The sequence below is a fragment of the Xenopus laevis genome, chromosome 3S, assembly GCF_017654675.1.
Source record: "Xenopus laevis strain J_2021 chromosome 3S, Xenopus_laevis_v10.1, whole genome shotgun sequence".
NCBI classification, from domain to species: domain Eukaryota; kingdom Metazoa; phylum Chordata; class Amphibia; order Anura; family Pipidae; genus Xenopus; species Xenopus laevis.
This window is the reverse complement of record NC_054376.1, coordinates 62712067-62736466: the sequence shown is the minus strand read 5'-3', so window position 1 is coordinate 62736466 and position 24400 is coordinate 62712067. Positions and strand designations below refer to the sequence as shown.

General features: G+C 39.6%; 1 protein-coding gene across 6 annotated transcripts in view; it reads left to right on the top strand.

The window, feature by feature from the left end:
• LOC108713014 (SH3 and multiple ankyrin repeat domains protein 3) overlaps nt 1-24400 on the top strand; it is a 188728-nt gene that overhangs the window by 37023 nt on the left and 127305 nt on the right. For all 6 annotated transcript variants that reach the window (XM_041588398.1, XM_018255650.2, XM_041588399.1 and 3 more), the window contains one exon: nt 7190-7786. In XM_041588398.1, the coding sequence (XP_041444332.1) occupies nt 7190-7786 (597 nt within the window). The remainder of the gene's footprint in view (nt 1-7189; nt 7787-24400) is intronic.

The window sequence follows — 24400 nt, the reverse complement described above, 5'->3', positions numbered from 1 at the left end:
CCCTTAGTGTACAGTTCTGTAAACAGCAGTTTGGGCAGTCTGCCATTTTAGCCAAATACATGGGCCAATAAGTTTCCAATTTGGTCTGGAGTGGATTGAAATGTTTTGATTTTTTTTTCTCTCATCCAAAAACTTTTTACAGCAATTGAAGAGTTTGTTTTTACCGAAATGCATGGAAAATTGTCTACGGTCCATGAAAACAACCAAAACGTGATTTGAGTTTGGTTTATTAAAAAAATTATGTTCTGATAATGACAAATAACGTTCACATTCCTTTGGTATTCATGGACTTCTTTAAAGTGGTTGTTCACCTTCGAGCAAACGTTCAGTATAATGTAGAGAGTGATATTCTGAGACAATATGCAATTGATATTCATTTTTCATTATTTTTAGTTTTTGAGTTATTTGGCTTTTTATTTAACAGCTCTCCAGTTTGCAATTTCAGAAAGTACCCTGGCAAGTCCAAAGTACCCTAGCAACCATGCATTGATATGAAGAGACTGGAATATGAATAGGAGAGGGTCTTCATAGAAAGTAATAAAAAGTAGCAATAAAAACACATTTGTAGTCTTAGCGAGCAATTGTTTTTAGATGTTTTTAGTGGTTAGTGACCTCTTTGAAAGCTAGAAAGACTCAGAAGAAAAAAGCTAATAATTCAAAAACTATAAAAAATAATTAATGAAGACCAGTTGGAAAGTTGTTTAGAATTAGCCATTCTATAACATACGAAATGTTAACTTGAAGGTGAACCACCCCTTTAAATGCTTTGGAATCTATTGAAATAGAATATAATCCTGTTTCAGACATGGGTTCTGTTTATGTATTCTCTAGTCCTAGCAATATAAATACTTAAAGGGGACCCGTCACCCAAAAAATTATTCAAAATCCTATTTTATCACATTAGTCAAGCAAAATGAACTTTAATAACACTATATAAATTATTTGAATCTTGCTTCCTTCAGTCTGGGATTTCAAAATTATAGCAAGCAGGCAGCAGCCATTTTGTGGACACTGTTATTAAGGCAAGTCTTGCATCATCTCAGAATCTTGTTTGTGCACCAGAATGGGGGACCCGATGTCCATCTCCATGCACTGACTACACAATTAAATGTTAAAGAGAACGGAGGAATGTGTGGAGAGCAGTGACATCTAGGAATTGAAAGTAATTGTCTGTCCCGCCTCTATGCCACTGGCATAGAGGAGTGGCAGACAATATTTGATTGACAGCTGAGATTTTTAAATTATCTTATAACAGCTATGAATGCTTTAATAAAAAAAATAAATTGGATTTCATCTTTAATTTGAAAAGGACTTTTATTATACAGATTTTTGTGTCTGGGTGACAGGTCCACTTTAATTAAAAGACTCATTGCTGGTTATTTACTTGTACATTAGTGATGTGTAAAACCTGACCCGCATCTGACCCACACCTGCCCAAGCCCGACTTCCAGGTTCCTTTTATAGACTCGCACCGCCCCGCCGATGATGTCACAAAAGGGACGGGGCGAGCTGGTGCACGGCTATAAAAGCAGAAGCCGGAAGTTGGAAGCCGGCAGTTTAAAGTGGTAGGTGGGGAGAGCAGGTAGAAGAGCTCGACCCGGACATGCCCTCCACCCGCAAATGGGGGGGCCCGAACTCGACCCACCTGCAGCTCCCGTGGGTCTTTGGTCGACCCGCACATCACTATTGTGCATCTATTTAGAACAATACTATTGACACATGAAAAATGTAGCCTCTTAAGATACTAACCTCATCAAAGCTAGATTTGGTTTTGCAGAGTGCCTGCTTACTTTGTGTTCTCCCTTGAAGGGAATTTTTTTTCTCACGCCTAGGTGCACTTTATTTTCTTTGGGTATTGTGAGCACTTCAGTTTAATCCTTACAGTCTGCAGTCTTAACAATTTTCAATTAAATATAGCACCGCGCAGGGTGTTTTTCTTTTGTCTTACAATCTAGATGTACTGTGACCCTACCCTTCCTTCCTCATGCATACACCTTATCCAGTACCTTAAATCACCCTCCTTGCTTCTATTTTTCTCTGAAAAGTATTCTTTACTCAATATGCACCACCATGTTGCCAGTAAATTCAGTTCCAAGATATATTAAGCAGTGTACTTCACAAATTTGTGGTGGCAAACTCCACTGACAATGCAAACTATTCTGTCAGCTCAGTATAAGTCAGCTGACTAACATTCTAAGACTTATTGAGACTGATTTCAGTAATAGTGCTTACTTGTGTCCTGCATGTTGCCTGTCCCCTAACCACCAATCACATAGGCAAGCTCCTACAGCCTAGTGCTAGCCTCAACTCATTATTTTAGCTTCTGCATGAATGTGTGTGGCTAGTTAGATCCTTGCAGTTTATTCAAACCAAACAGGCACATAAACCTCAGTGTCTCAGCCTCTAGGTCAACTGCTTAAGTGTCCCATCACCGCTTTGCTTTTATTCAATATATTTTCCTCAACTGACAACATAATTTTTCACCTGGAACTGAGCCCACTCACCCAGAGTCTGTAATTTTGCTTTCATTCATATTCTTTCATACTGGAATAAGCAGTTTATTATAAATGAATGTACCATCACCACTTTCTTAAAAGTGGGCAATGCTAAACTATAATTCGCAATGCAATAACAGTTTAAGGAAGATTATTATATTGCAAAAGACAAATTTTTATTCTTATTTGTGCAGATTGTTTTGCTTCTTGTGACTTTTATTACATTCCCCCATTAATATGCAGTTACAATGGATTTCACAATGTTTCCTTATACTAAGGGGCAGTTTTATCATGGGTCAAATAGCAAATTCTAATTCTGATTTTTGAGGGTCAGAATTCACATATTTGAATTTTAATCCCCCTATTCAAATGTAAATTGGAATGTGAGATTTATCACATCTCGACCATGGAAACAGTCCTAATTTGAATATTCGTCACCTAAAACCTGCTGAGTTAAAGTACAAGTCAATGGCAGATGTTAATAGCCTTCCTGACATTCAAGGTTTTTTTTCTTGGGTTTGGAACCATTAGATCGGATATTATACATTTATATATTATACAATTTTTTTTCCAAAATGAATCAGTTAATAGTGCTGCTCCAGCAGAATTCTGCACTGAAATCCATTTCTCAAAAGAGCAAACAGATTTTTTTATATTCGATTTTGAAATCTGACATGGGGCTAGACATTTTGTCAATTTCCCAGCTGCCCCTAGTCATGTGACTTGTGCCTGCACTTTAGGAGAGAAATGCTTTCTGGCAGGTTGCTGTTTTTCCTTCTCAATGTAACTGAATGTGTCTCAGTGGGACATGGGTTTTTACTATTGAGTGTTGTTCTTAGATCTACCAGGCAGCTGTTATCTTGTGTTAGGGAGCTGTTATCTGGTTACCTTCCTATTGTTCTTTTGTTTGGCTGCTAGGGGGGGGAAAGGGAGGGGGGTGATATTACTCCAACTTGCAGTACAGCAGTAAAGAGTGATTGAAGTTTATCAGAGCACAAGTCACATGACTTGGGGCAGCTGGGAAATTGACAAAATGTCTAGCCCCATGTCAGATTTCAAAATTGAATATAAAAAAAATCTGTTTGCTCTTTTGAGAAATGGATTTCAGTGCAGAATTCTGCTGGAGCAGCACTATTAACCAATTTATTTTGAAAAAATTTTCCCATGACAGTATCCCTTTAAATAACCTCCCAGTTGAATTGTGAGTATATTCGAATTAAAAAAAAATTCACATGAAATCAGAATTCAACCTTTTAAAAAATGGGCCTCTAAGTTGCAGGTTTATTAAGGGTCGAACAGTAAATTAGAATTTTTAAAAAAAAATTTGGTGTCAAAATTCACACATTCGAAGTTTAATCTCACTTTTTCAAAAGTTAATTCAAATGTGAGATTTATCACATCTCGACCATGGAAACATACTAATTTCAATATTCGCCACCTAAAACCTGCTGAGTTCATGTACAAGTCAATGGCAGAGGGCTGTTGAGCCATTTGGAGTTGTTAATGACCTTCCTGACATTCAAGTTTTTTTTGGAGGAAAAACTCGATTTGTATTCAAATTTTCATGTCGGAAATATTTGATTGAATATTAGGCATTCAATATTTTACTTAAAGGTTAAACTATACACATATAGAATATTCTGACAAGATCTCCCCTTTAACCTAGAAAATAAGTAAAACACAGGGATGCACCGAAATCCTTTATTTTATTTGCCTAATCGCCTTTTGATAAATAGGTGGCTGTTGTTGTACTGCTCAGAATGGCACTTGATTCTGGGAATTTTAGTACCACTACATCTATTTGAAGCCACAGGTCAATAAGCCCTGATATAGGTCACACTGCTGCCCTGTTAATATGCACCCACTTGACCTCTTTTAAATATTACTGCTGTAACTGTAATCCCACTTCTGAAATACTGGTTGTCCTTTCGCTAACCACCTGTCACTTGGCTTTTATGCAATGCTTTGAGCACCCACCACCCCCAGTTGCTGCCAAGCTGCTTTATTACTGCCTCCAAAATGTAGCCAGACATTCTGCATACAGCCAGATATTCCTTCCTTTCACCTCATGGATTAAAATGTGCAGCTCCTAGTGTTCATCTCAGCTTCTTTCAGCACAAGCTATTGCTTCTTATAGTGTTGTGCTGGCTTCCTTCTCCTCCTTCTCAACACTTTATAATAAATCTATACCTGCTCTCTTCTGCATGAAGTATGTTCCCATTCCATTGATATAAATTCTATCTCCCTTTCTGAAGGATGAAATCCATCTCTCTATCTATTTGCACATATAATATGCAAACTGTTTGCTTCCTAGAAACTGTTCTGTCTATCTATTTTAGATATTAGCTATCCCTGCTATATTGAACATGCAATCTATCCATACTTGCTAGTGCAAGGAATCTGTCCTAGTTTATGCATCCCTTTCACCTATTCTTGCAGTAAATCATCATTTATAGAACTTGCATTTTCACTTTATAGAGCATGCAATCACTTCCTACCTCATAATTCTTGCATTTTATATCCTCTTTATGCATCCCCGCTTCCTAGTGTCTGCATGCTGAACATCTGATCTTCTTGATGCCTGTATGCTTTATATCCACCCAACCTAATGCCTGCATCCTACAAATCTGACATTCTTAGTACCTGCATGTTGTATAGCCACCCTTGTTACTGTCTGCATGTTTTATAAGCACCATGCCTAGTGCATGCATGGCATATATCCACCCTGCATGGCATATAACCAACCAACCTAGTGCCTTCAAACGTTATATCCACATTTCTTAGTACCTGCATGTTGTATAACCACTCAGCCTAGATCCTGCATGTTGTATAAATTGCACAGCCTCCTGCATGCAGCATATTTGCATGTATGTCTATAGCAGTGGTCCCCAATAAGTGGCTCATGAGCAACCTGTTGCTCACCAACCCCTTGGATGTTGCTCACAGTGTCCTCAAAGCAGGTGCTTATTTTTCAATTCCTGGCTCGGAGTCAAGTTTTGGCTGCATAAAAACCAGGATTATGGCCAAACAGAGCCTCCTGTACTGCCAAATCACACAGGACTAACAGACAACCAATTATATCCTTTATTTGGCACCCCCAGGACCTTATTTCATGCATGTGTTGCACCCCAACTCTTTTTATATTTGAATGTGGCTCACATGTATAACCAGTTGAGGTGTCTCTGTTTATAAATGTGAAATTGTAATACAACAGTGAGAAAAAAGAGAGACTTATTCCCTAAGTAGTACTGTATATTAAGTACTCCATGGTGTATAACCACCTAACCCATGCAACACATCATGTACCTTAGTTCTGTTCCCTCTATTTCCCATTACTAGTGCCTCAGTCTGTTCACCATCTGCATTTTATTGCTGAATTCAATTGCTTGCGAATTCTTTCATATACAGTTTCCCCATTTTCTAGCTAAAGGTGGCCATACAGGGTAAGATCCGCTCATTTGGCGAGGTCGCCAAACAAGCGGATTTTTCCCTGATATGCCCACCAACGGCAGGGCGATATTGGGTTTATAATGAAGACACTGGGCGCGGACAGAATGAGAGCCGCATCAACTAGGCGATGCAGTCCTCGATCGGCAGAAAAACCAAACCTCCCTGATCGATATCTTGGCCAAATATCGATCTGGAAGACGTATCAGAAGACCTCATACATTGGCAGATGAACTGCCGAATTGGTATAAAGGACCAATATCGGCAGCTTTGATCTGCCTGTGCATGGCCACCTTTATGCAACATATTTCCACCTTCTAGTACATCATCCATAAGGAGACTGGCACACTGTTTTTCTGAGAGTCACATAACTACATGTGACATATAGTAGCTTTCTATACACTTCCCAGATGTCCCGTCACACACACATACATTTATACATGTTGCATTTAAGTTTGCTGACAACCTACCGTAAATACATGCAGATCAGTAAATAATAATTGCTGCAGTGCAGGCGTGAGCAACATTTTATTTGGATGCATTGAAGTATTAGTGGGTAAGTTTTTAAAATACAGAGAGAGTTTATGTCACCATTGCAAGCTAATGACTTTCTGTGGCCCTAAATATGTGGACCCCCGATGACGAGCTGAACATTGCTAAATATTTTAAGGTCCTAGAGGTAAAAGGGTTCATTAAAGCTTTGCAGTTACTTAGGAATTAAAAAAACCCAGAATGGCTTTGGCTGGCGAGTCCTCTCCTGTTACTAGCAGTACTTTCAGGCTAATAATGCCCTTAGCTAACACACACTATTTGTCATTCCAGGCACACACAGTCTGTGCATTGCAGCTCATGCAGTGCTCTTCTCTAAGTTCATGTGCATGCTACTGCTGTTACTACTTCTCTCCCCATTCTTGCAGTTATTGGCTAAGCAGTCTATTCCCACTTCTAGCGTATAGTCTTATCCCACTCCCACTATCCCCTAGCACATGCAGCCTGTTCCCATTCCTAGCACATGCTTTCTATCCCCACTTCTAGCACATGCAGTCTATATGACTCTGTCTCTTTCCTATGACACCTAAGCAGCATGAGATAAGAGGACAATCACTTCTCCCCTATTGTATCAGTAGAGGTTTGTTCCCTCCCCTCCCTATTAAATGCAGGCTATCCTCTCTCGCCCACACTCCCCCTTCTATCTATTACATGCAGTCTCTCTTCTCACCCCCCCTCTCTCCCCCTCTCTCTATTAGATGCAGTCTCTCCGCTCCTCCCCCTCTCCTGCTCATGTTGTGTCTCCGGTTCCGGAGCGGCCCGGACCCCCCCCACCCAGCCCCCCTCAGGGGCCCCCGAGGGACCACGGGGCTCCCGGCACCCCTCGCCTCCCCGGGGGAGACCCAAAGAGCCCGGAATCAGAGAGCCAGTCCCCCATCAGAGGAAGAGACACCCCCACAAGGTTCAGAAGCACCAACTTTGGATATCCCCCTGATTCCGGCAGAGAACCCCAAGGCACAGAAAAACTCGCCCCAGACAGAGATATCAGCGCCCAGATTAAAGAGCGTGAGCTTCCCACCAGCCCTGATAGAAACCACCACATTGAAGACAGAAGCATCCCGATCAGAGACACATACCCCACCTTCGGAGGCAGAGATAGTAGAGACAGGGGGTCCCCCGTCAGTGACAGAGTCTCTGTCAGGTCTGCCAGCGATCTCAAGATCAGAGACAGAGAGCTCACTGTCAGTGACAGAGACCCCCACGGCTCAGACAGAGACCCCCCCGGCCGGCGGATGGAAGAGACAGCGGGGAACGCGGTGATCATCAGGATCGGCATCCCGGACCTGCAGCAAACGGTAACCAGCTCCTGTCTGTCCACATGTCTGTCTGCATGTAGTGTCTGTGTGTGTTTAAATAGCATGCTACCGCTGCAATAGCTAGCTTTCAATAGCTGCACCTGTCTGCTTCTCTCTCTCTCTCTCTCTCTCTCTGTGCTAGTATATGTGCATATATATATGCTATGTGGATTCATGCTACATGAGGATAAGAGCCATCTTATTACATGCTGTGGCTATTAATAATCAATACATCCCATACATATATGATCCATATATCTATCTATCTATCATCTATCTATCTATCTATCTATCTATCTATCTATCTATCTATCTATCTATCTATCTATTATCTATCATCTATTATCTATCATCTATTATTCAAATACCCTTCAATATATGCACTGTTATTTAAATAAAGCTATAGATGTATATGCACATATTTATACATGGAAGAAAATTTTTTAGTATGCATGTTCACACAGAGTATATAGTCATCTGCCATTATATTGCACACATTCAGATGTGTTCAGATCACACACACACACTATGTAGAATACAAACTACCTGCAAAACTGCTTCATTAGCCGGTAATCTGAACAGCTTGACAACATACATATGGCTGTTTCATGTGAATGGTAGGTTCTGCATTGGACTTTTTGGACCCCATTCAGTAGGGAAGACACAGAGACACAGAGAAAAAGACTACTATATATTTGAGGTTAGATGGAGCTCACATTACTCTATGCACAGCCCTCATTACATTCAGCCATTACCTAAATATTATGTCTGATTAAAAATGTGCAGTACATACAGTAAGCCAGTATACACACATCTTCTCTGTATCTGTGTGTGTATGCATATATACCCACACATGTACATGTGTGCTTTAGTATACCTGTGTTTGTGGTAAGTTTAATGGATGGTGCCTTGGTGGGTCTTCTTTATTGCTGTAATGTGGATCCAACTCTTATTGACTGTTGTGTGGGCTGATAGATACTATAGCATAGATGTGTAATTGGTGGTGGTCAGTATGACTCATATTGATTTAGAATTGAATACAACTTTTACAGTGTTACAGGCACAGCTTCTCTGGAAAGGAATTTTTTGGATTGAGTGAGGTGGAGGAGGTACTGCCAGCTGGTCTCCCTGGTTGGGAGGGGTGGGCATTTCAACTTGAAGGTATTTAGCTTTATATCTGGGGACAATATCTGTTTGCTTTCCTAGATCCCTTGAAAGCCTACATAGGTCAATTAGGGTGAGATTTTGGGAGAACACAGTTTTTCCTCTCAAAGATATTATTGGAACCATGGCTGAATTGTTTGTGCATCTATGTTTTCCTTTTTTGGTACCCCCTTTTATGAGCTGCGGGGGGGGAGGCTGAACAGAATACTTACAAAGTACAGAGATGGAGTACTAAAAGCAAAAATCCAAACCGTTATACCATCCCAACAAACCAACCAGGACACTGATAATGTGTAAAACATAGCTGTGATTACTAATGCTGAAATAATTTAAGCAAAAATCAAAATCCATGCTGATCAAAAGAAAATGTGGTATACAATCAAAAATAAAAGGGGTGTATTATAAGAACAAAAGGAGTTATGTAATAAAGGGCACCATAGCAACTAATGAGTAGGAAACATTTACTAGTCACCTGTAGGGCCTTTAATTACACATGGGGGAGCCCATAATACTCTTCTAGTATAGTTAAAGGAAAAATTCAATAAGTTTCTAAAAAGGGCTTCCCTTTTCACTACCTCCCATAAAAGAAACTTGCACTCACATTATTATATGTAAAATGTGAAAGGCAATCTATCCCATTTTTATACATGGGGCAGAGTGCAAAATTAAAAAAATCAGTAACAGTATTGGGCCCCCTAAGACACAAGGCGCAGATTGCAGCAAAGACTCAGATGTTTGGGGATTCAGTTTCAAGGGGCACAAAAAACCTGTAGAACCTGTTGTTCTTCTAGGTACTGTAAATTATTTATCGGAGATTGACCTCCAGTGGGCACAGGAAAAGACCCCTGTAGTTCTTCTAGGTGCTGTTGAAATTATTGATTTAACATACTTAGTATTCTTATTTATACTAATCTACTCTCCTACCTAAATGAATGGTTTATTTAGTAAACGCAGATGTCTGCCCATTATGATTTTCTTTCTGTGTAGGTAGTAGTGACTCATAGAAGTGATAAGAAGTCAGCACTCACCAGAAAGGCACAGTATAGTGACTCAACCCAATGTTGGCAATACCTGACTATTGTGCACAATTCATTTGTTATATTATGGTTACTGACCTTGATGGATGCTTCAGTCAGAAACATCAGTAGCTGCTAATTTACTGGAGATTGCAGAAACTGATATTAAGTACAACATGTACATGTGTAGCTTCAACTACACAGTATGGTAAACACAGTGCCAGGCGATTAGCAGACAAGTAGTCAGCACGACAATCACTTTCTTCCTTAAGCAGGTGCATGTTCGCCAATGGCCACTTTCCACTGGCAGTACTGGTAGGAATGCCAGAACAGCACCAAATACACAGTAGTTTTCGGTAAATAAAGCCTTTATTGGTACAATGGCATTACAGCACCGTTTCAGGCCATGCAACCTTTTATCAAGCTTGATAAAAGGCTGCAAGGCCTGAAACTTTGCTGTAATGCCCATGTACCAATAAAAGCTTTTTTTTTTTTTTTTTTACCCAGAACTATATTTGGTGCTGTTCTAACATTCCAAACACAGTGCCAGGACCAGAACTAGGGGTAGGCAGAAGAGGCAAGTGCCTAGGGCACAACATTTAAGGGGGCACCAGACACGTATCTCTTCCAACTACTTACCCCTAGTCCAGGTCCTATTCTGCACACTATGTGCACTCTCTGGCGCCCCATTCCTGACGTCAGCATGTGATGTAGCATGTGCACGTGTGATGGTGAGATGGCCGGCCGGGTTGCCCAGGGTGCCTGGCCGACTTGGCCCGGCTCTGCACATAGCATGAAGTAGTTGGCCATGATGAACATTTGTATTGTAAATTTTTTGACCCCACTATTGCACAGCTAACATCTTTGAAATAACGGGTAGAAATATAGTTGCTAGTTGTTTCTGAATGTTGTTAGCTGCTAATGGTTTAGATGGAGGAACCTGAAACATATAAATTAATTGCACACAGTAAGCTAGTGCCTATATACTGCGAATGCAAATGATAGTGGCTCGCTCTGTAGATATTTTCAAGGTGAAGTCACTCTCATCGCTCTAATAAGCGATGCGCTATTTATGAGATACAGTATTTATTTTGTTTAGAGGCACTGTACCTCAGAACATGGGAGGAATGCCTTTTCTGCCCGTTGAAGCTAATAACCATATTTGCGATAACTGAAGCACAGTAGAATAATGTGACTTACCCAAGGTCACACAGGCCTAGCTTCTCATGCAGGCAGATGTTTATCTTTTATACCAATGATAAGTTTAAAAAAGTAGATTTTTTTCCCCCTTTTTGCTGTCACTGTGCAATTTTATGTTATTGAGTTTAATTTAAAACTTTGTGAAAAAAGTTCAGATCAGGGTTGGACTGGGGCTGTCTCAAGGGCCCCCCTGCCCCTGCCTCAAAGCCCCCTACAGGCCCCCCACCGCTGCCACAACTGGCGTCCCACAGGCCCAATCCAATTCTGGTTCAGATTACAGGAGGTAGGGCATCTTAAATTTAAAGGTATACTCCTGCCATGTCACCATCTTCTTCCTTTTTGTGGATCCTTTGTACAACCCTGTGCCAAGGTACACACACACACAGTTGAGAAAAATGCCAGCCTTTTGACTCGCAGGTGACTCTTTTGCCTACCCCTAGTTCCAGCCCTGTTTAGGAGACAAAAGAAGATGGTGAGTTACTGCCCCTACAGTAGTACCCTGGGTCAGCTTTCAGCAAATCGGAATATTTGCCTGGGGTCTCGGGTAAGCTATTATAATCACTGGGGGTGCCTAAAAAACTGCCACCCCCCGTGATCAAGTCTTTCCAACACTAAAATGTAGATAGTTTACAGTTGATCTTTTTTGTAATTGTTGTTATCTAGTTGCCCTTTTATTGCCCTTTTATTCTGCCTTTGTCAATCCTGATATATATAAAGGTGGTGCTCACCTTCGAATTAACTTTTAGTATAGTGTGATATTATGAGACAATATGCAACTGGTTTTCATTTTTTATTATTTATTGTGGTTTTTCAGTTATTTAACAGCTCTCCAATTTGCAATTTCAGCAGTCTGGTTGCTGTGGTCCAATTTACCATAGCAACCATGTATTGATGGCCTGAATAGAAATATGAGAATTACTGAGCATTTGTTTTTTATCTGGGGTCAGTGACCAACATTTGAAGGCTAGAAAGAGTCAGAAGAAAAAGGCAAATAATTCAAAAACTATAAAAAAATAAAAAATGAAGACCAGTTGAAAAGTTGTTTAGAATTAGCCATTCTATAACATACTAAAAGTTTACTTAAGAGTGGTGGCAGACGGGCAGATTAGTCACCTAGCGACAAATCTCCCCTACTCCGGGCAACTAATCTCCCCAAATGCCTTCCCACCGGCAAGAATACGAATCACCGGCGCATGGCATACATTTCCGAAGTTGCCTCACGACTTGTTCGTGAGGCAACTTTGAAAAACAAAGCGCTCTGAGTGCCATCCTGCCGGCTATTTAAATTCTTGCCGGTGTGGAGGCAGTTTGGGGAGATTAGTCGCCCGAAAAAGAGGCGATTTGTCGATGGGCGACTAAATCCCCCCCAATCTTCTCGTCTGTCTCTGCCCTAAAGGTGAACCACCACTTTAAAATGCTAGCTGTAGCTCGCTTTACTGAAACTTGGTATCCTGCAAACAGAATAATCAGGAGTATGTTTGTATAGTTTTTATTGTTTTGTATTCCTTATCTTCCTTGTCAGGCTCTCTCCTATTTGTCCTAGTGACTGTTTTTCAGGCCTCTGTCTGGTTTCTATGGTAAGTGGGACCCTAGAAGCTAAATTACAGTTTAAATTCTAAAGTGAAGGAAATAAAAAGTTAAAGCGGCCATACAGTATATGGGCAGATATAAGATGCCAATTGAGCCCTCTGACTGACTCACCTGATGTTATCTGGCTGAAAATCAGTGATATGTCAATTGGACAGGTTTGATTTTCCTGTCGGATTGAGGACCGCATCAGCTAGTTGTTGTGGCTCCAACAGCTCCTATTCCCACCTTAGGTGGACATATTGGGGTAAAGATATGCTAAAGAAAGATACACAAAAGAGCAGATCTTATAGTGTAAGGTCAGCTTTAGTTAACATTAATAATATAAATTAAATAAATAATCTACAATTGTGGATGTGATCAAAATGTATGTATATTTGTATCTATATAGAGCTACTTATGCACAAACCACTGTATAGCAGAATAATAACTTAATAGAACAAATGGGGGTTGTTACAATAATAAATATAAATAAATACAAGTAGCTTACTGTCAAAGAGACATGAGGATGGAGGTCCCTGCCCCATTGAGCTTACAATCTAAATGTGACAAAGAAAACTCTCAGTACTTGGCTGGTATGATTTGATTAACTAGCTGTAAATCATTTATTGTAACAGATGCCATTTGGGATCTCAGAAGAGATCTTGGGGTTAGATGGTCATACATGAGTAGGTTTAAACTGCTGATTCAGCCCCTTCATGCTTATATCTATGGGGCCCACCAATACGCCTGGTTAATAAATTGCAGAAAAACAGGCAAATAACAATCATGCAGGTTTGGAAACCCTGTGGGAAGAGAAGTCCTTTGGCATGTTTATGCAGTCCCTGTCTGACAGATCTCCATAGGCCTCAACGGATGATATGATTGTTGCCCATACTGGACGATGATTGGATGAGTATGATTTGGCCCAGCATTTGGGTGACCGAATTGGACCCAACTCCACTCAACTAATGAGTGGATTTTCAGGGCAGCTTAACTTTGGTATTCTTTGCCTAGAATTGTCTTAGAAGTAAGGATGCTATTTTAATTGCAGGACATTTCCATTTATCAAAGAGAATCAGGGCGACCCATCCCAACGAATATAGGGACCTAAATAGGGTTCTGGTTTATATGTAAATAATGCCCTGATCTAAAATGATTAAAATATAATTAAAATTCATGACCAGTATGGTAGAGAGTAAATGATCTGCCAGGTAGGAAACAATGCCTGCATTAAAAATTGTTCTACTAAACAGTTTGTAACAAGTTAGTAATATAGTACAGGTATAGGATCCCTTATCCGGAAACCAATATCCAGAAAGCTCCCAATTATGGAATGGCTGTCTCCCATAGACTCCATTTTATCCAAATAATCCAAATTTTTAAAAATTGTTTACTTTTTCTCTTTAATAACAATACAGTAGCTTGAACTTGATCACAACTAAGATATAAGTAATCCTTATTTGAAGCAAAACCAGCCTATTGGGTTTATTTAATGTTTAAATAAATTTCTAGTAGGCTTTAGGCATGAAGACCCAAATTACAGAAAGATCCGTTATCCGTAAACCCCCAGGTCTCGAGCATTCTGGATAACAGGTCCCATACCTGTATCTAATGTTGAGTATAAGCCGAGTATAAGCCGAGTTTTTCAGCATCCAAAATGTGCTGAAAAAGTCTACCTCGGCTTATACTCAAGTCAGTGGGCAGTAGCTGAGATTGCAGTCACTTTTAATCATTCCTATACCAACAGTTCACTTGGGGAGAGACTGCAATATCACACAGCGCCCTCTGTTGGTTATATGAAAGAATAACAGTGCGCCCTCTGTTGGTTATATGAAAGAATAACCGTGACTGCAATATCACACAGCACACTCTGTTGGTTATATGAAAGAATAACAGTGCGCCCTCTGTTGGTTATATGAAAGAAAACAGTGACTGCAATATCACACAGCACCATCTGTTGGTTATATGAAGGATTAACAGTGATGGCAATATCACACAGCGCCTTCTGTTGGTTATATGAAGGATTAACAGTGATGGCAATATCACACAGCACCCTCTGCACATGGTAGTGGGACAGTGGGACAATACACACAGTAATCCGTTTGGCAGTTCTCTGTCACCATTAACTTTGCAAAGAAGTCCGGTTGATCGCTGGGGGGTCGCTTTGGTGGAATGTGCGCTGCTGGGAGACAGGGCTGTAATTGTGTCTAGGCTTATACTCGAGTCAATACGTTTTCCCAGTTTTCCATAGGTAAAATTAGTTACCTTGGCTTATACTCTGGCCGGCTTGTACTCGAGTATATACGGTAAGTCCATTTTTATAGTCATTGAGAGGAAAACTTGCAAAGTAAACCCAATAGGGAGTTGTTCACCAGAAAAAAAAAGGCCTTTACCCTTATAGGAGTTACTGTACCACCTGTTTTAAAATATAAATATATTAATATAAAGTAAAAAGGCATGGACACTAGTGCTTTTATTTAGGTCATGGTGACATCTAATCTCTCCAAAAAATCAGGGTGCACATTTTTTCTATGAATCATGTGGCACAAATGACATCACTGTGCTCCACTGATAACTGATAGCATCTCTAAGCACTATTTATAAAGATACATTTTACAGGCTACCTGTGGTTTTTGTTTATTGTAAGTATTCTCATTATGGCTCTTATATGATGCTTTAAAAATTTTTATGACATATTAAATTGTGTTTTACTTCAACAAAATGTTTTCGGAATCTTTTACATTTTATTATCTTTTTAGTTTTTTTGTAATGCAATGGAACGTTTCTATATATGTAGTAATTGTATGGACCTATCACTTTGCAAGTGCTAAGTAGCTATTTTTGGGTAATTAGATTCCTGTATGAAACCATGGCAGACAGTGTCGGACTGGCCCACCGGGATACCAGGAAAACTCCCGGTGGGCCCAGGTGTCAGTGGGCCCTCATGCTGCTAAACATTTGGCCTATTTCATGGTCATTCCCTATTTATATAAGAACAAAGAGGCCAAATAGATGGAATAATAGATTATAGTATGTAAAGAAAAGAGACTAGGAGAATAGAGGTTGAGTGAGGAGAGGAAGAATATTAGTACTGAGAGTGGCCCCCATGGTCTAAGGTTTTTTGGTGGGCCCCTAATCTAAGGCTGTAGGATGGGCCGACACTGATGGCAGATGCTTCGGTTCGGGTCACATATGCAGTTTACCTGCACTGTAAAAGCCTTGTTATATACTGTTCTATCACGTTAATGGTTAACATCAATGATATCTCTGATTATTTGGTTAGCAAAACTGATAATTGCAAAATCCCAGCCTGTAGAGAAAGCAGGTACAATTCTGTAAGGATCCATTATTAAAAGAAAAGGAGAAGTGGGGCACTTTACTTGAAACACTATAATAATAATATTTAAAATTAAAAATTAAAGCAGATGATATTGAACAGTGGCTGGTAGACTGAAAGGGTTACACCTTGTTCCTGAAACACCAGCTATTGAGTTTACAGTTAAAGGACATGTAAACCTACTCCACAAAAATGTAATCAGTGAACAGCCTCTTTGAAATCTTTAGAAACCTGCCACTCTGGAATTTGTTTTGGCTGTTGACTTATGAGCATGCTCAGATGTTCTCAGTTTAGATCACTAAACACACCCTCCAGTCTAACAGCCAATGAAGAGATAGCATTGCTGGTTCCCATAGAAACTCTAGCTGTCTGATCCTATTTCTTTTCTCCTAACCACCTCTACTGAACTCAGCTTAGCCATTACAGTGGTAAACCCCAGCAGAACTTTTTATCAGAGTATGTTGTGCTAGTTTAAGGGCTAGTCCACACAAGGATATTCGGGGAGATTTTGTTGCCTCGTCTTTTGAGCGACTATCTCCCCGAACTGCCTCAGCGTTTTTCCCAATAGGCTACAATGAAAAGTCGCCTGCGATAATACACACGCGGTGATTGGTTTTCTATAGTAGCCCAAAGTTGACAGTAACACCGACAAATATTTTAAAGTAATGAAAATATCATGTACTGTTGCCCTGCACTGATGAAACTGATGTGTTTGCTTCAGAAACACTACTATACTTCATATAAACAAGCTGCTTGTATAGCAATGGCGGAAATAGAAAAAAAGGCTATATGACACAGGTTAAATAGTGGATAACAGATAACACCATTATGTTCTCCAGAGCTTATCTGCTGTCTGCTGTGTAACTTGAGCCTTTTCTCCTTTGAATGGCTGCCCCCATTGCTACGCAGCAGCTTATTTATATAAACAGTAGTAGTGTTTCTGAAGCAAACACAACAGTTTTAGCAGTGCAGGTCAACTCTGCATTATATTTTTATTACTTTAAAATGCTTTAATTTTTTGATGTTACTGTTCCTTTAAGCCTGCATTCTGCATTGCATGAACTTTACAGCATACATGTCCCAATGTTACTGATGATGTGTCAGAGAGAAAATGGCTGCCGGGTGAAAACTGCTATTTGTTTTAGGAAAATTTGATGGTGCTTGCAAATGGAGGTGGTATATGCAGTACAAATGATGAGGCTTGGGTGGGGGAGATATGCCCAACTTATATACATGGTAGGAAAATGTAGGCAAGGTGCTTCAGACTCTGGCTGATAACCTGACATTCCCAACCCATCATTATTTATAAATGCAGCAATTTCTGAGTATCTTCTGAGTACATACTCCCAGTACATACTCCCATTGGTACATACTTCTGAGAATCTTCTGAGTACATACTCCCATTGGTTGTGAATAATGTTTAGATTTGTGCTCTTATTTACTAAATGCTTTTCTAAATTAAAGAGGCCACTTTTTGTATTTCCGGAAAGGAGAAGGCAAACATTTAAAGAATTTAAAAAACTTAAGGCAGGGTATATGCATTTATGAATATTACTTAAATGTAATAAATATTAACTTTTAAATGTACTCATATGAAAAACTCCAAAGTTCCAGTGTGCACGTGTTTTAATATTGTCCCTATCTTTATGCGGCTGGGGTCCCAGTGGGATCTCATTAACAGCCCACTAGATCGATGACTAACAGACTAGTAAGTGATTGGTCAGACAGAACCGTCCCTCACTCCTGCAGAGAAAATCACTAACATCTTCACACGGTATCTGCTACTGAAAATAAAAACATTGGGCAAGCTATATAAAAGTACATAATGGTGTCCTTTTCTGGTGTGCAAATATTTGTTTTGCAGTATTCGCTAAGAAATTATGCACAAAGTTATTCTTTTTGGTATTCAATATAGTGTTATAATTTCAGAAATGCAACTATGATTTCGCATTGCTCAGATTTTTATTTTGGTCACATGTGTGGATGGCCAGATTTGTCTGATATAGAAATACAGTTGGCTCTCGCACACCCAATTAATTAATGCGATGTCTGGTGCTCAGTGGTAGAGGTTCGGCCACCTCACAAATCATTCAAATAGAAAATTATCCATGGCACACAGGCTGCTGCAAGCAAGGAACCCCTTGCACGTTTATTGCGGAAGTGAGCAACGTTTCGGGGTCACACCCCCTAAGTTAAATATCCAATATGGAAGTACTAACCACTGCAGGACTTAGGGTAGAACTACACGGACAACTTCTATGCGTTTTCGGCAGCAACAGCGTCTGCATCCGACAGTCGCATTGTGTCGGATGAACGCTGTGACACTATCCGACATTGCTATTGCTTACCTTATTCTCCGTCGCATCCAATTTGATGCCTACGTTTTAGAGCAGTGCATCGGATCTGCCGCGAAAAGCATAGAAGTTGTCCATGTAGTTCTACCCTAAGTGCAAGATTCAATTGATGAAAAAACTTCTCAAAACATTCAAATTTCAAATTCATTCCAGCCCTAAACTATGCTGCTGTAGAAGTGCTTATAGAGACGTGTACCCAGGCCCGGACTGGCCATCTGTGGGTTCAGGCAAATGCCGGTGGGCCGCTTGCTTTAAAATATAAACAGGCTGCTCACTTAAAAATGCAAATGAGGTCTGTCTTTAAAGGAATAGTTCAGTGTGAAAATAAAAACGGGGTAAATAGATAGGATGTGCAAAATAAAAAATGTTTCTAATATAGTTAGTTAGCCAAAAATGTAATGTATAAAGACTGGAGTGAACAGATGTCTAATAAAACAGCCAGAATCCAACTTCCTGCTTTTCAGCTCTATAACTCTGAGTTAAGGTGGCCATACACGGGCCGATAAAAGCTGCCGACAGACCGAGTCGGCAGCTTATTGGCCCGTGTATGGGGGCCCCCGACGGGCTTCCCCGATCGAAATCTGGCCGAAAGTCGGCCAGATCTCGATCGGATGGGATTAAAAATCCCGTCGGATCGCGGCCGCATCTGTTCGTTGATGCGGTCCCGCGATCCGACCGCCCGTTTGGCGAACGCTAGGATCCGATCGTTGGGCCCTAGGGCCCACGATCGGATCAGCCCGATATTGCCCACCTCAAGGTGGGCATATCGGAGGGAGATCCGCTCGTTTGGCGACATCGCCAAACGAGCGGATCTATCCGTGTATGGCCACCTTTAGTCAGCGACTTGAAGGGGGGCCACATGGTACATTTCTGTTCAGTGAGTTTGTAATTGATCCTCAGCATTCAGCTCAGATTCAAAAGCAACAGACATGACTCATGTGGCCCCCCTCAAGTCTCTGATTGGTTACTGCCTGGTAGCCAAGGTAACCAGTCAGTGTAAACCAAGAGAGCTGAAAAGCAGGAAGAAGTGTTCTGACTGACATGTTATACATCAAATCACTCCAGCCTTTATACATTACATTTTTGGCTAACTAACTATATTAGAAACATTTTTTTATTTTGCCAGTTTTTATTTTTACACTGAATAATTCCTTTAATATGTAAATTAGCTGTCAGTAACAGACACCCACAGCTAAACTAAGATAAACTAAACTAAGCCGATGCCTGTATTTGTTAGAGCACATACAGGTGCTATGGGACGGGACCACTAACTCTGCTATCTACCCAATCTCCACACAGTATGGCTAATCCAACCCTTTACCTATCTAAGATCCAACAAGCAGTGCAGCTTTGCCTGCCCCTTAGGCTTAGCCTTAGTACCCAATTGGAAAAGAGCATACTATACCATTATTTTTGGGGTCCATGCTGTATGGGGCGAGTTCCTGCTGGGTTGATGCAGTTGCATTTTGCTGATCTGGCTTCCCAATCACACAGGCATGGAACTGGGGCCACATTTTTGAGACAGGCTAGATTCTGTGGTTGAAAAAAATGCTGCTTTTTTTTATAAGAGTGACTGAGGGAATAAACTGTAAGCATAGTACTACTAATCCAATGAAAAGAATAGCCATGATAGAAACTAAGGTGAGATATTTGGGGCAAGGGCCAGTTTCAGCACATAGGGTGTATAATAATGCTCGGGATTCTATGCTAATGGGCCCCGCTTGGTCCAGGAAATAAAGCTCTATTTATTAATAAACAATAGTTCTAGTTAGCCTTGTTAACCTTGGGATTAAAAATATTTATATGCGCGTGAATACATGGGCTGCTTTGATACCTTTGCCTGGGCCGCACTGGGTGTACCCTATACAATTCTAGTTATACATTTTTTTGCTAATGTACAAACAGGTGCTGTATTTCCTAGCAGCCTTGTTTCTCAATGTACAGTCTCAGTTCTGGGACAAAAAGGTAGTAGTCCATTGGGATTTTATTAGAGCACATCAAAGGCCTTTTACCTGACATAGGGGTTCTAAATGTTGGTTTCATTATTTTCATATCTCAAATAATCCTGGAATGCATATTTGGGGGAGGGCTAGGAGTTTGAGTCTTTCCAGTAATGTGTACTCACCCCCATCAACACCAGGTTGTGTTCCAGGAACACAAAATATATCTTTTATGTACTACATGCCAGTGCCAGATGAGGGGAAGCAAAAAAAGGATCATAGTGATTTGAGTTATAATGCTATCAGAGAGAAATGCTTCAAGTAGAAACAATATATACCATTCAAGCACATCTGGAATGCACACTCAGTGCAGGACATGCACATGGCACATGGCACCTCAAAACCCTCTCTGTATTCGGCCCATATTGAAACTCTGCAATTGACCTCAGTCAAATCCTCATGCAATTCTCTTAATCCGATTACTTTTATTTTACCATTACTGTTATTTTATTCATGAAGTGCAATGCATGAACTTAATCATTATATGGCTCACTGGTGACACTAACAAGCATCTTATATTCATCATAACCGATACAATATATGTAGCTCCTGTGTTGCTATGTCTAAACCATAATAACCACAATGTATGTTGTACTATTGGGTGCAGTGCATTATCTTAATAAATATATAGCTCACTGGTGACACTAACAAGCATCTTATGTTCATCAAAACTGATACGCTATATGTAGCTCGTGTGTCTAGACCGTAGCAACCACGATGTATGTTGTTCTATTGGGGCAGGGCATAGTGTGTCTCACAAGTGTCACTATATCTAAGGGGTTTTACACTCCAACTGGTGTTGTTTCTAATGTGTTATTAAACATTTTACTAATCCAAAAATTGCAAAAACAAACAAAAAAAAAAAGCATCCTGTCAAAGGAACACATAATGTGAAATTTCCCATTTCCATATCCCAAGTGTCTATTTACTCAATGAAAAAACTAAATATTAAAACAATGGCTATTTTTATCGCTTTTTATCCCAATAATTATGCATTTCCCAGTGATAGATGAACCTGATTAATTTCTCCTTAAAAACTCAATCCATAAAAATGAGGTTTAATAAATAGCTCCCCTACAGTTAGCAAGTTATTTATTTATTTAGCAATGGTCCTTTTTGCCAATAGGGACAACATTGGGTAATCTTTAAATAACTTTGTATTGCAGTATCATTTAATTAAAATAAAATACACAGATTTAGCCAAAAGCATATATATATTTTCTTGGTATACATTGCCTCAGTCTGACTTGCCCCATCCCTGCTCATCATTTCCCATAGCTATAACATTGTTTTATAATCACCATTTTGCCTAATATGCATGGTCTGATGCCATTATGAGCATGGCTAAGCTAATAGAACCATAAATAACAGAACAATAAATAAAATACTTTACAGTTGTTATGACAACTTCCAGTGCTTTTACAAAGCCTGTCTACATAGACACCATTAAACTATGCCAACATTGGAATTCCCATGATTGGTACACAGCACAATTAGGCAGATTCATTTTACGCTATAGTGGTTTTAAGGCTAAGGCCACACTAGGCGATAGCGCGGAGATTTGACTCGCGGCGACTTTTCGCCGCGACTTTTAAGCCGCAATCGCTGGGGAAACTTTTGCGCTGGCGTCTATGGGGAATCGCGACAAATCGCCAGCGTAAAAACACACGCGGCGATCTTTTCTCTACTGTCGCTCGAAATTGCCTCGCTAGGCGATTTCGAGCGACAATAGAAAAAAGATCGCCGCGTGTGTTTTTACGCTGGCGATTCCCCATAGACGCCAGCGCAAAAGTTTCCCCAGAGATTGCGGCTTAAAAGTCGCGGCGAAAAGTCGCCGCGAGTCAAATCGCCGCGCTATCGCCTAGTGTGGCCTTAGCCTAAAATCATATTTTATTTAGATGTTTATATTTTATTGAGTGTGTATATTGATTACTGTGGGAGCCAAATTATTGTACCAAGCTGTAATGGTAGTTACCTCTCAGTAAAATGTTAAAGAGACTATGGGATCTAAAAACATTTTTTTTAAATTTGTTCCAGCAAAGCATATAATTTGAAACTTTTTTCATGTATGCGGCCATCTTTAGGGTTTAAGTATTCAGAATTATCCACCAAAAAAAGTAGTAACCCCACACTATCTTAATAGTTTATTTAATCCAAATTCATTAAAAACAATTGCTACCATTTAGGTGTATCAATTAGTGAAAGTGCTTAGTGCTTCTTATACCGTGCATTAATATGTCATTAAATAATTGTTAACACACAATCAATAGATATCAATTAATTTACAAGTTGATTAAAACCACTTAAGGATTAGTTTCAGTCACCAGTTAAACTCACAAATTCATTAGTTAAAGTGCCCTGCACTGGTGATACTGATGTGTTTGCTTCAGAAACACTAGTATACTTCAAATTCACTTTTAAATTATTCAAGTTACCATCCTCATGCAGTGAAGAAATCACTCTGAGATTGAGACATAACTGTTCCTCTTTTTCAAGGAGCAATCCAAAGATTTAAAGTTATGATTAAAAGAAAGGGGGAACTCAGGCACATTGGTTAAGAAGGCCTATAATAGAGCCCTATTTACCAAACAATCACAACTGTTAAGAATGAAAGAAAAACCTGCAGGACAAGATACAGTGAAATTTATTACGAAATAGTAAACGATGAAAGGCTGGCACATACCGGACCACACTCCAAAAGTTAGATGTAGTAAAAAACTTGTTTATTATAGCAAAAACATCTTGTTGTGATGTTTTTGCTATAATAAACACGTTTTTTACTACATCTAACTTTTGGAGTGTGGTCCGGTAAATTGTTACTTGATTTCCCTCATGAAAGAAATGAGAATATCCACTTATGTTTTCCCTATATATTGACTATTTATAATCCCTATATATTGACTATTTATAATTAAATCCCTGGGTATAGTTTATGAATTAAAAAACAATCAACGGGTATGACAGCCACAATGCCTCAATATGGACTGTCATACTGATATAATTCTATATAACACTTTCCCTTAGAATGGGATGATAGAATCAATGTTGGTAACGCCCCCCAGTTAGTGACGTGATGGTGAGTGACATGGCAAGGAGTTCCTCTAGAAAAAAACTTCATTTAGGAGATTTTGGTACAGCTCCACCTCTACTCTCTATATATAGTCTTATATGGAAGCACTAGCACTAACTATTGAATTTGGGAGTTTAATTGGTGACTGTAACTAATACTTAAGTGGTTTTAATTAACTTGTAAATTAATTGATATGAGTATGAGTGTTAACAATTATTTAATGACATATAAATGCACTATAAGAAGCACTAAGCAATTTCACTAATTGATACACCTTAATGGTAGCAATTGTTTTAAATTAATTTGCATTAAATAAACTATTCAGATAGTGTGGGGTTACTACTTTTTTGGTGGATAAATTGTTGATTAGTAATTACACCTCTATACAATCTGATTTAACCTTAGTGATAATTTGAGGAACAATCCCTGTTTTTTTGGTATTCAGATAGGTGTTAGTACACTGTTGGGGAAATATTCTTGTAAATATTTCTCTGAGCTTTTTTTGATAGAGCATACTGGGATTGAAATTAAAGGTGTGCTTTGTTACTTGAGTGCTTAATGTTATATCTTTTTTGTGTGCTAAGATCTAGAAATTGATCTTTTCAGTTCAATGTGCCTGGCCGTTGAGAATTATTTACTTACCTATAATGCTAAAATTGGACCCTGGAATGTTAGTTCTCATGACCCCCAGTATTGTATGCATTAGATATCTTTTACTCTTAACACACTGGCTTTGCCACTAGCACAAACACATAGTTAAAGGACCAGTAACATAAAAAAAAAAATTGTTTTAAAGTAATAAAAAAATAATGCAATGTTGCCCTGCACTGGTACAACTGGTGTGTTTGCTTCAGAAACACTACTATTGTTTATATAAATAAGCTGCTGTGTAGCAATGGGGGCA